We start from the raw sequence: 13,101 nt of genomic DNA, 5'->3' as shown, positions 1-13,101 counted from the left end.
TGATCTTGTTTTGTTCCATAGCGGAACAGTGTTAGTACTGTCTCTGTTAGTCTATTTTGGCGCCATGGCCACTTAAGAACCATAGAAGTCTTATCCAAAATCTCACTCGGTTATAGATTAACTTTCTTCAGGTAAGCATTTTTAACATGTGAAATTCGTAGGGATATTATGATTTTTTTTCTTGAAACGACATTGTATTCCAGCCATGTACGTATAGGAGGAACCAATGATAGTCTGTATCTACCACTTGAAAAGTTTGAATGCTCATCATATTGTTATTTGATCCAAGAAACTGAGATGGCCTTATTAAAATTTTGGTAAAGTATTTGTATATGGGCTCATATTTTTTATTCGTACGGGGCATTCAAAATCATGGAGACCACCTTGTTTAGTAAAGACCTTGTATATAGCAATGCTTATGTGCAGCTTTTGATCTTTAAACAAACCTTATGCAAATAAAATTAAATAATTACCTTAAATTGTTTATTCCTATGTTTTAATGGTTTGTGTTAGTATAACAGTTGGGGTGAAGAGTTGCCGGCAACTCAAATGACTCTAATTCTCTCTACTACAGTTTTATTAAGAAACTTGATGATTGTTTAACTTGATTAATTACCGATTAAACAAGTTACTCATCACAAACAATCACTCGATCAAATTAGAGAATGTTGGAAATAACCCGTTAGTACGGCCTTATGACTTTAAACAAAACTTATGCAAATATAATTAAATAATTCCTAAAATTATTTATTCCTTTGTTTTAATGTTTTATGTTGGAATTTTAGTATAACTGTTGGGGGTCAAAGAGTTTCCAGCAACACGAATGATATCCAAAGATCATATTGATTCTCACAAGTATCCTAATTTATTGATCATGTTTATGCATGCGATTGGATAATTTTGATTGTAGTCTCAATTTGGCCCATGTTTAACGGACATCAAAATGTTTTATTTACTGGTTGAGGTTTAAAGGATATGTGAGCTAACCGCTCTAAATTTATATATATTAATAACGTTTTAAGGATATGTGAGCTAGCCGTTCTAAATTTATATATATTAATAAACAGTTAGCAAAAGAACATTTTACTAAACTTTTCAACAAACATCAAATACATAACCACACTCATATTACAAGATGATACGGCCCATTATATATCTCAATACTTACTAGTCCGGAAAGATTTATGAGGTGAAGGTTTTTATTACACAAGTTCACCTCAACCTGCCGCACATTAAATCTATACTACAACAATAAGTTCAGACTCTGCTTCATATATATATTTTTTATCCATATATGCAAATCAATACGAACCAATGCCTTTGATCGAACCCTTATGTATCACTGATGTAGCCAGTTTCTTTGTCATTCGATAATGCAATAGCCTTGGAACCGTAAAATGAAGAAAGTGTTTCATACGCCCTTTTCCCCGCAATAACATTAATCCTCTCTGTCGGATGAAACATGTCCCAGAAGTAATAGTTTTCCCTATTGCTACATGGAACTACATTTGGAGCACATTGACCTTTGCCAGCGGTGCTTGAAACCGGGCAACACGGTTCGATAATATTCATATCTGCAGATAAAGAAATTGTTTAACATGCCTAAAAACTTTAAACACTGATTTGAGATGATATATTAACGAAAATGATCATGGCGGCTCATCTATTTTGGAGGCTAAAAAAAATCAGGGATGCTTTTCCAAAAATTTGTATTTTTATTTAATAAAAAATGAACTTTTTATTAAAATTTGACCATAAACCATAACAAAATTATTTTTTAATTAAAAAGATCAAAGCAAACATAATATTTATTATTTATATATATTTTTTTAAACGAGTCACCTAAAATTTGAGGGCCCTTACTTTAGCCAATGGGCTGCGTACGGAGTACCCGGCGTTACTTAGTTGGTCGTTCCAAAAAAAAAATAAAAAATTGAGGGCCCTTAGCAATCATTTTTATACTTACCATTAGGATACTCTAGGGAAGTATCGAGGAAGATGAACTTTGCATCAAGGAGTTTATTGTTTAGATCATTTAGAGTGGCATTAAGACGGGAGTTAAATAATGTGACAACGCTATTAACCGAATCCACACAGGAATCCATGCCAAAATCGGCCATGATCCCTGGGGTACAACCCGAATAACCAGCTGCAAAAATCCCAAACATTCTAGCTCCACTTTTGTACAATTCCTATTGATCAATATTAGAGCTTGTTAATGTTGTTTTAATTTATGTTATGTTTTTATAAAACAACGATGTTTGTGATTGGGTATTGATGACGAACCTGAAGTTGTTGAGAATATTGTTTGACAAGAGCTTCGGCATATTGCTCAGGCGTGTAAACACTACTCGTGTTATAGTACGTAGGAAGGAAGTAGTTGTTAAGGTAGTCGTTGTTACCCATTCCAACCGTGTATATGCACTTTTTAAGGTACTTTTTTGTTTCAAAGAGGCTTCCCTTTCCAATCAAGTAAGAGAGCCGTAAAATTGTGATCCAGTGATTTTTGATTTGGTTATCCATGCTTATTCGAGCACCCTGCAATGACCAACCGTCGCTTATGTTTAGTATGATCATATGAGCAAATAATCAAGAACTGCATCCGGTGAACTTGGACCATTTTTTAAGGGTACGAACGAATTCAATGCATGGAGGGCCTAGGATGCAAGCACAACTGACCCGCTTTTAATTATTTTTTTATATGTAACATATAATTTATTTTCTATACGTTATGTGCATTATGGTTTTTCAACTGAACTAGAGGTTTTTGAAATTAGAAAACTTTAATCTATAGATATCATGCTAGAAAAACAAAGTGAAAAGCATAAAATAAAAATGAACATCTAATTTGCGCGATTACTTATTCAGTTATTCCTTTCTAAATGGTTATGGAAACATACATTACTTTTTCGTTGACCTAATTACCTCAAAAATCTAATTGTAGGTTTAGTGATACCAGTTGCAACTAGTTATTATTATTTATGTGACTAAACCGTCACGACCTAAAATTCCGGACTAATAATCAAGCATAATCAAGAAAAAAAAAGAAAAAATTATTAGCTAAACGGCTAAATTAAAATCTTAGTCTGTTAAATTGCTCAGATGAAATTTTTTTATACTTTGAAGATTATTCGAAGTATTATAATTAATAATACTAATATATATAAGTAAATAACAATATATGATATATCTCAGTTCACGTTAACTCGGGCATTGTTCGGTCATTGTCATACGTAATCAACTGTCCATTTGGTATTAGTGGTGGGTAGTCATACCCGTGTTTGCTCCTATTTATTAGAAAACGAGAAGTTTGTCCCACGTTATTATGTATTCTAAAATACATTTACCAAATGCTTGTATCTTGGGGTACGAATTGAAAAGGAAAAAAACTCTCTCTTGATTGGTTAAATTTTCTGTTTCCATTGTGACAAATGTTTTAAAAGTTGTTTTATAGCATAAGTTGGTCAGTTTTAACAATATAAATATACAAAGTAATTGTATAGAATCATATATAAAATTACTCATTTAGTCAATGTAGGGTCTATTTATTAAGATACCAAGAAAGAAAATTAAGTACCAAATGTTGTGCAGTTTCGGGTCGAATTCCGGCTGACCCAGACGCATAATTTACCCCGGTTACGATCTCCATGTCTTTTGCAGTTGCGAAAGGTGGGATGAAATTATCAAACCCAAGCAGTTGAGCTATTTAAAACAAAAGCATATAGTAACATGAAGTTAGCATACATGTAAATTGAATTTATATACACACTGAGGCTATAAGTATAATACAATACAATATAATATACCAATAACATCGGCAGTATTCCGGCCATTGGTAAACCGGCCGGTTGGACCGTCGGGGAAGTCGATCCCGTACGGTGGAAAGTTAACTTTTGCTTGAGTAAAAAGGTGGTTGTTGTTGCCGTTGTCCATTAAAGAATCACCGAAAATGAAGTAACAAGGGACTTGAGGGTTGCCATTGGCTAGTACTGTCGTGGTGAGCATCAACACCACCAAGGTTTGAGTGGTAGCCAACATGTTCACAGTCCTGCATAAGGCTCCAAGAGCGGTGGTAATTGTAGATGACTCACCACCTACCTTTTTTAATGTGTATGGTCCACTCATGTTGAAATGTGTATAATGTGACTGAGAAAACTGGTTTGTAATTTTGTGTAGTTGCATAATGTGATTGATAAAAAAAAAAAAAAAGAAGCAATTTGTATGGCTGGTAGTAATAATCCTGCCTGCCTGATAATATTTTTGCAGAAAGCTTTACATTTTAAACATTTTTGTTTCATTATTAAAAAAATTTTAAGTTTTATTCAAATTTTAGACTGATGTTTTAAGACTATTGATCGGAAAGAGGATACAAGTCGATTGATATAAAACCTACTTTCGGAAGGAGGATAGGATACATATTAGTGTAACAGCCCAGCTACCGCCGCACCATAATATTGTCTGCTTTGGCCGGGACGTACCGCCATCGCCTTACGAATTTGCTTTTGGTTGTCCAGGTGAAGACTTCCCAGGAGGTCACCCATCCTGATACTACTCCCACCTAAGCACGCTTAACTGTGGAATTCTCCTCTCATCTACTACCGTTAAGCGCCCAAAACGCGTTATGATGGGGAAGGTATCCACCTCCTTATAAAGAAGGCTTAGTTCTCCTCCCCAACTGATGTGGGATGTCACAATCCACCCCACTTAAGGGTCCAGCGTCCTCGCAGGACCTGGCACCACTGGTCCGGCCCTGGCTCTGATACCATCTGTAAGGCCCCCGACCCGGGAACCCTACTTTCGTGCTGGTTGGATTTACTCATTCACATAATTCATAAAATCAAAGTTAATTAAAACATTTCACGGAATTAAAAGTCATTCGTTCATACATAACATAAACATCTTGTCCTAAAATAACATAACATAAATCCATAAAACATAAAACATAAAACATAAAACGACACGGGTGTCTTCTTCATAGCGATGCCAATCTTCCTTTTATTGCCACGTTTCCTCATTAAGCAACTTGCCTCATTCTACTTGCCTGCGTGCATATTAAAAGTCAGCTACGCTGAGTGAGTTCTAGTTAATTAACATACATTACATTCACTTACTAATACGCGTCCGAAGATACGTATTAATACTTGCATGTTCGTCTATCATTCAACCATACATACATACTTCTTACTGAACACATACCTCGGATACTATAAAGATTCGGTCCTCACTTACCTTGGATATTATAAAGGTCCAGACCCTACATACCTCGGATACTAATAAGATCTTGTCCCCACATACCTTGGATATTATAAGGGTCCAGTGCCCTACATACCTCGGTTATTATTAGGGCCCAGTGCCCTCTAACATACCATACCATTCTAACTTCGTTACATTTCCTTTCTAATTCCTTCAATCATAATTAATATAACATTACGTGCATACTAGTTAAACAATCCATATCATTCACATTCATACGCAAACATGTATCTAATATACACTTACCATTTAAGTTAAGTGTATAAATCTAAACACATCGTAGTATGCACACAGCCCTGAAAACTCACCTGGATCCTGTTGCGTTCATCGTTAATAGTAATTCCTTTCTTCAATTGTGCCCGACTAACTCTAAGTGAAATCCGGTTTAGGGTTTAGTCTTGACACGAGCTAGATCTTGGTTCTTCTTGTTGTTTGGATGCGAGAATCACTAAAACAACTTGGATCTCGTTCTCGGGTTTCACGGTAGGGAGAGTGTGTGTTGGTAAAAATGGAAAGGTATGGAATTATGAGATCTATATATAGTTGATCAATAATATAATATACCTCACGGAGTTTTCATTATTTTACATTGTATCAGAGCCTTAGGGTTCTGCCCTGTTTCTCTCTTCTTCTCATTTTCGTCCTGCCCGGAGGACATTTACACACACACACACACATATATATAACGGTCTTCTCGTTGCTTCTTTTTCAGTTAGCCAAGTGTTGATTACGATCTACTCGATTAGCACCAAGTTTTTCATTTAATTTTCTCATCGTTTCATCTCTTATATGTTAAGAGTGGAATAGCGTGAGGGAGAAGAAATCTAAAAGGATGTTTGGGATTTCTTATTTTTGTCTTCTTGACTTATGAAAAAGTCATAAGTTACAATGTTGTAACTTATCCAACTTTCAACTTCCAACTTCTCACACCATAAACGCTTCCAAACTTCATTTAACATTTTAAAAAATAAAAAGTCACAAGATGGCAAATATAAGGAGTTCCAAACACCCTCTAAAAGTCTATTAACAATCTCCAAGACCATGAGAATGCGTTAACCCAATACACAAAGCTGTTTTTTACTTCCTCTCTCTCTTTTTTCTTTTATATATTTTGTCTTCTTATTTCATCTTATTCAAACTTAAAAAAGTAGTTTTTTTTTATTTAGTTTTATTCTTCGGAATATAAAAAAAATAAATTTGATGTCATGTGCCACCAAGTCGTTGCATTCTATAATATTTTCTAATAATACATGTAGGGATGAGATCGGTAATATACTGGTGCTGACCGGTCCCGGTCCCGAAAATTGCAAATTTTTGGTACCGTATCGAAAACTTTGGTTTGGTACCGGGACGGTACCGATACCAAAGGTAAAAAATTCGAGAAATACCGGTACCGGTCCTGGTACCGAAACTCAAAACTTTGGCAATGATTTGGTGCGGACGGGGCCAAACTGGTACCTGGTACCAGTACCGAATTTAGTCATCCCTAAATACATGTGTTTAAATTTCCAATTAACCAAGTCGATCATCGTTTGGAGCATCGTTTCGAGATAAATTTTACATCAATCGACTATAGTCTTTCCGATCAAAATCTCTAAAATATCAGTTTCAAATTCGGATAAAATTTAACACCATTAATTTTTTTTAATTGAGGTCCAGTGAGACAAAATTGTTTAAAAGGTGAGCTTTCAGCAGCAACATTCTTATGTGAGATTATTGTTGGTTAGCTGTAAAAATGTGAGATTATTAAATCTAATTTATCTAAAAAATAGTTTATAATTTTGTGTATTAATATTATGGGTCCTATTAGGGGCACCCTTATGTCCCATGTAGGGCCTATGTTGGGTGGGATATAGCATCCCATATAGTCCTATGCGGGGCGGCGTATAAGGGTTTTTTGTGTTTCTAGAAAGCCTGATATTTTATAGGCTTGGTTGACGTACTAGAAATTGAAAAATTGTGTGAAACTTACGGGTGAAGAGAGAAAATGCCGTGACGACAATTTGGTAATAATGTGAATAGAGTAATTTTATGACTGTAAAAATATATTTTCATTTACTTTTTATTTTTTAAATTTTATTTCTTTTGAATGACCGGCCACTCAAATATTAGAAAGAAACAAGAGGGTATGGTTAGGTTGGCCACTTGGCTGGCCTGTCTATGCCTTGTCTAATCAGATTACTTTGTTTTGTGTATATATATTTTTTGAACGGTAACAAAAATAGAAAGACTAGACGAGGTATTCCGTAACAGGTGGCCCAATAACAAAAGGTCACCGTCAGCTAACTTAATCCAGTTATATGAAGCTCTTAGCGCTTTCAAGTTATCTTTAGTTTTATAGAAAACCCATCTACTTGAAAACCCACTGATGGTAAAACTCAAACGTTCTCAGCATCAAACTAGGAATTACAAAGACCCCAAAGTCCGTTTGTCTTTTTGCATATCCAAGCTGAAGAGATAAATTAATTTCCATAGCGATTTGGCACCCGAAAATATGTATGGAAGATTACTGGAATTTGGCACCCGATAACATGTTGTGAAAATTACTAGAATGAATATCTTGGCCTAAAAATTTTTAAAATCATTTTCCATAGCAATTTGGCACCCGAAAATATATAGGGAAAATTACTAGAATTTGGCAAACATAAACTGAAATTACTAGACTGAATATCTTAGCCTAAAAATTTTAAAAATTAGACATTATTTTAGCCAACATCTTTTCAATCATTGAGTTTTGATACAACAAACAAGCAACACATCAGGGTAGCCAGTTAAATCTTAGCCAACACTTTTTAGACGCTAACATGTTTTAACATGTAAATAAGACTCACTTTCAACCAATACAAATTTGACACGTTTCAAACACCACTACATGACTAAACTTAGCCTACAACTCTAGGTTTTTAGCCGTCATCATTGACTCTTAGTCGGCTTCAGGATATGTGTTTATTCACTTAGTCGGCTCATTATTTTCCCTCTTTGCTGGTTTCAACTCGGCTCTAGCTCAACTCGCAGGCTAAACCACAAATAACGAAACAAAAAGGGTTATTTGCTTTTAATACTCACAATTTTCACTTATTAGCCAATAACACTTCAGGTAACTATTTGTTTCCATTGTCTCCAAACTTGTGACTTGTTTGCTTTATCACTTTTAATCCTAACAGACACTATCTCTGATAGTTTTTCTTGTTGACGTAGCTAGAATTGTAATTTTAAACCCCTTCTTATAACATACTAGAGAGTAAAACACCACCACCACCTTTGCAAACACCGTTGAAACCCCTACCCACCACCACGTTCATCCCCTTCAGCCACCGGCAGAACCCACAGCCTCAACGATTGTCTTCTTCTTCGGCCACGATTAACTTTCAGTGTGGTCTCCCATTCGTCTCTTTTATCCCGCTTCCAAATAAAAACCTTAATCAATGAAACTAAAGAGGAGTTTTGAATAAATATTGAAGCTCACCTAGAAGACCTCCTCCATCCATTCCTCTCTCTGTTTCCTTCATTGAAATTAATCAAAGCTTCAAGATTTTGGGGAAACCCTAAGGGTGGAATGAGTGGTCACCTAATGGTATTGAAAATATCAAAATATCCTTAGTATTGACCAATCCTGCACTGTCACATCATTTTTACCCTTAACTACCCGGACTATCCTAAGGGCTGGCAATGGTAGACGCAAACTAGCCTAAATAACTTTATTTTTTAATTTACAATAACTCAAAACTTATAATTTAAAAACTCAAAAATAGATAAAAATGCCAACGTCACGTTATATACCCTCGTCAGTCATGACGTCAACGGAGCATCAGTTTTCTCGTCGATTTTTGGACCGTTTCACCGATTTAATTTCATCTCTTTTGTTGCATATGGATATTTAACACATTTCAAGGTTCACAAATTTAATTTCTCTTAGTTCGCAAACTTTTAAAAAGAAAGACTAGTAATGTTGAGATTAAGGTTTTTTTTTTTTTTTTTTTTTTTTCTGGATATAAGATTTATTAAAAATGTAATTGTATTTGAAATAAATCATTTTTTACTATTGTGAATTGTATCGGGTGCTGAACCAACGGTTCCATGACAAACAAGACCACATTGACTGAAAAATGCATATGTGTCGTATAATTAAAAGCGATATTGGTACCATATTTTATGTTTTTTGACAATGATGACATACATCGATATCATTTTATTTTCGATATATCATAACTTTATTTTATGGTCGACGGTACACAACTTTTGCCTAATCAACTTTCCTTTAGATATAATTTTGTAAGAAATCAATATCTTTTCATCACCTCAATGCAATAACTCACAATTTTGTATTTCTAACATTCGTTTGATTGTGTTTTATAAGTATATTGAATTCTCCTTTGTAGCGAATTCCCGCAGCCAGTGCGCCAAAAAATCTTATTAGGGGGATGAGGTACTCCCCCATGAACCAATAACAATCTACAACACTAAACAATCAACATGTGCCACTTCATCTCAACCCTGTTACAATAATTAAATTTTTTTAAAAATAACCGAAAGTTGCATTCTCGACCATTTTTGTCGCTATGATTTTAATCGCAACTTTCGCCTCTACTTAATTTTGTTTCGGCTATCTATTGCAGAAACGTGTCTGTTTCCGTTTGCCAACACTTTATTTGTCTTGGATAAAAATTTATTTGATTTTTTTTGGAAATAAATGATAATCAAATAAAATATTCTTAAAAATATTCACTTTTAAACTAATATCATGTATCAATGATGTGGTGCTGCCCGTCAATTGACAAATATAAATTCTTTAGATATATGCGTCTTTAAACATTTACGTTTTGGAGAGCGAGATCTTAGATTCAAGTTTTACACACGATAATACTTAAAAAGAATTTTACCGTTAAAATCAAAAAAAGTTAGAAGCAATATGTAAAATAAAAAATAAAAATAATAAAATAATCACATTTCATTCTACCCATTCAACCAAATTTAATATCAAAAGAAGAAAATAAAACATATCATAATCATCATCACCATTCACCATCACCGTGTACCATCCATGGACCCATTTGAAGCTCTTTTCGATCTCATGTGAATTGTCCATTCCCAAAAAAAAAAAATATATCAGTGAACAGTACAATTACAACTTCAAAGCCCCTTCGCAACCGACAGCTACTGCCACTGTTCATAAATAGCATATTCTTTTAAATTATAGTAAAATAAAAGAATTCAACCGATAATTCCGATCAACAACCGCCATCACTTTTTTCTTATTTTATTATCTTTACTAGGTTAAAAACTCGTGTATACACGGGTTAAGTAAATAGAATACTTAAAAAACGTGTATTACACGAACTGAATAATGAACACGATATAATTTATAAATCTTAAAATACTTCATACAATTGAAATTAAGTTTAAGAATGAAAAAAGAAAAATAATCAATACTATATACAAGATTCAAATATAGATACACACAAATTAAATCAACAAAGATTTAGACTCTCAATAGCAAGCATGTCATATATCCGTTAAAACTCGAAAAACTAATCAATCATCGTTAGTAATCATCCTTGTCTAAGTAGTTAAATAAATTAGTCAATTATAGTTATAATAATTAAAAACAAAACAATTGAGTTCATGGCAAGTTAACAAGATGAACCCGTTAACTGAATGCGATCACCTAATCTAATGAGCTTGAATTGCCAATCCTTACTCCAAAACTACTCCCTTGATCCCTGGTAAAATCCTAGCCATCAACCTTCTTGTTCGCGAACCTCAAAAAGCCGTCTTCCTCTGATTCTTTCTTTTATGCGTTTTCTTCATACTCTTGTCGTCACCATCTTTTATTCTGTTATGTTTGCCTACTTTATTTGTGACGTGCTTAATATAGTATGTTTTACCTACATTATTTGTGACATGCTTAATATACCCCAACTTAATTACAACATTTGATAGCCCAGTGAATCATTCCTTTTATTTTTACCCTGTTGGAAATATTTGTGTGGCTTTTCACTTTTGATCATTTAGCATTTATATGGACTAAAAGTGTGCAGCTTCATAATTATGGTATCTAATTTGATGGAAGTTAATACCATAAGGGATCAATATGCAATGAATGGGATCAATCCATATTCAAGATTCGCGAAATGCAAACTCGAATACCTAGATCTCGATCTCGTATCAAGAAAGAAAAGGAGACAAGTAGAGAGACACAAAAAGTGTAAAATGAAAGATGTTATTTTCAAAAGCTTGGGTTTGTTTCATGGATACCTCCAAGGTATTTATAGCCCATGGTCCAAAATACACTAAAAAGTCCATAAAGGCGGCCCGTAGGGCGTTACAAAAGATAAACTGAAATGTGACAAAGTTAAACGAGTTCAATGCTAAACATAAATACATACACAAGCCTATTACAATATATTTTAACCTTACAATCTCTTTCTAGGCTTGAGTATGTCAATGCACCCTCATCAATCCAATCGTATCTTCTCTATGTCTTGAGGTAAAATAGATGTCTTTGTATCCAAGTTTTGAAATTACCGCCTTTAATGAACCAATTATTGTTACCTGCTTTTGTAATGAAGTTATTGAAGGCTATGAGCCTATGACAGTTCCTACGAAGCTTGACCGAGGCTCAACTCTGGGAAAGGGTAATGGATTTCGATATAGCTTCATAAGATCCTCTTTGTTGAATCGTATCAACTTAAACTCATCAAAGAAATGATATTCTCTTTCATCACACTTTATAATAACATTCACCGGTTGTTGTGTCAAGTTCCCATTCTTTAAACTCTACCAGGGTGTTATTTTGATATGACTTCATAAGATCCCCTTTGTTGTAAAGATTGACACAACACATGCAGTAACTCATTAAATTGTTCCATGGTTCATGGTTGCTATGGGTGCCCTTCTAGGCGGTGTTGGGGCGCGGAGGGCGCCGTACACCGCCGCGGGGGGGGGGGGGGGGAGTGGGTGGGGGCGCGGAGAGGGGGTGTGCGGAACTAACGACCGACGCCTTCTCTCTCGTTTTCTCTTCCTGTCATACACACACATACACATATACATATGCTTTTATATATATAATGGGACGCCCAAGGGGCTTTAAACCATAGTGGAGCGTTATGGAGAAGGGCTTTGAAGCCCCCGGTGCCCACGTGATGCTGATATGACATTGTGGAGGGGCTTTGATGCCCCCTACCATAGCGGAAAGTTTAATAGCCTCTTTTTTACCATCTTGTATGAATTAAAATTACTTAGCAAGAAATTTCTTACTTAATGCACTCTCTATCATGTATTTTGACTCAAGTGAGTCCCAAAGTTCCTTAGTAGATGCAGCCTCCTAGTAGTACACATCAATGTATAATCATCCCATCGCATTCATAATATGCCATCTATAGATATAATCATCATTTTCCACTTAAGTCTCCTCTGTTGATTTAAGTTTCGTTTTTCACTTCTTCCAGCATTAGTGTTGACGGAACATAAACAACTTTCAAAGTTGTTATCAGAATATGCATCTTTTTCTTCCAATGTCTAAAATCGTGACAATCAAATTTCTCTAACTTTGCAAACTTACTTGACATATCACAAACCGATTCTCCCGTTGGCATCTTCAATTAATTGCTTTTATCTTTGTTGATCTGTATCGCACTCTCAGATCAAAATTATTTGTGGTTCCCAAATGTTTTGATGTTAGATTGAATTTGTCAAGAATCATGTATAGATATTGAGAGAGTTTTTGAACTAGAGAGAAACATACGCATGATCAAGATGCAGTTATTAGGGTTAGGGTCAGTAACTTCAATTCCCGGGAGTATCTAAGGGTCGTGTTGGTAAATGTAAGGCCCCGGGGGCTGTTATGAT

At 34.8% G+C, this 13,101-nt stretch overlaps 1 protein-coding gene across 1 annotated transcript; it reads right to left on the bottom strand.

Moving 5' to 3' along the window:
- Positions 1-1,297: 1,297 nt before the first annotated feature.
- On the bottom strand, positions 1,298-4,042 carry LOC143572197 (GDSL esterase/lipase At5g45670-like). Its single transcript, XM_077057418.1, has 5 exons — positions 3,807-4,042; positions 3,578-3,702; positions 2,287-2,538; positions 1,967-2,192; positions 1,298-1,574 (listed from the first exon to the last, which is right to left on the bottom strand). The coding sequence occupies exons 1-5, from the start codon at positions 4,036-4,038 to the stop codon at positions 1,333-1,335; spliced, it is 1,077 nt and encodes a 358-aa protein (XP_076913533.1). The 5' UTR covers positions 4,039-4,042; the 3' UTR covers positions 1,298-1,332.
- Between the last annotated feature and the right edge of the window lie 9,059 nt (positions 4,043-13,101).

Source organism: Bidens hawaiensis, unplaced genomic scaffold, assembly GCF_021521415.1.
Source record: "Bidens hawaiensis isolate Kalapana, Puna unplaced genomic scaffold, B.hawaiensis_p1.1 tig00025765_1, whole genome shotgun sequence".
In the NCBI taxonomy this organism is placed as follows: Eukaryota; Viridiplantae; Streptophyta; class Magnoliopsida; order Asterales; family Asteraceae; genus Bidens; species Bidens hawaiensis.
The sequence above is the reverse complement of the archived record's forward strand: the minus strand, read 5'-3'. Positions and strand labels throughout refer to the sequence as shown.

What these genes read in the sequence shown, in the direction of transcription:
- LOC143572197 (XM_077057418.1), bottom strand. Translation starts at nt 4,038, where the DNA reads ATGTTGGCTACCACTCAAACCTTGGTGGTGTTGATGCTCACCACGACA. An exon ending in GAATACTGCCGATGTTATTG is followed by an intron (nt 3,703 to 3,806) that starts GTATATTATATT and finishes TGTTTTAAATAG; the next exon opens with CTCAACTGCTTGGGTTTGAT. An exon ending in AATATTCTCAACAACTTCAG is followed by an intron (nt 2,193 to 2,286) that starts GTTCGTCATCAA and finishes ATTGATCAATAG; the next exon opens with GAATTGTACAAAAGTGGAGC.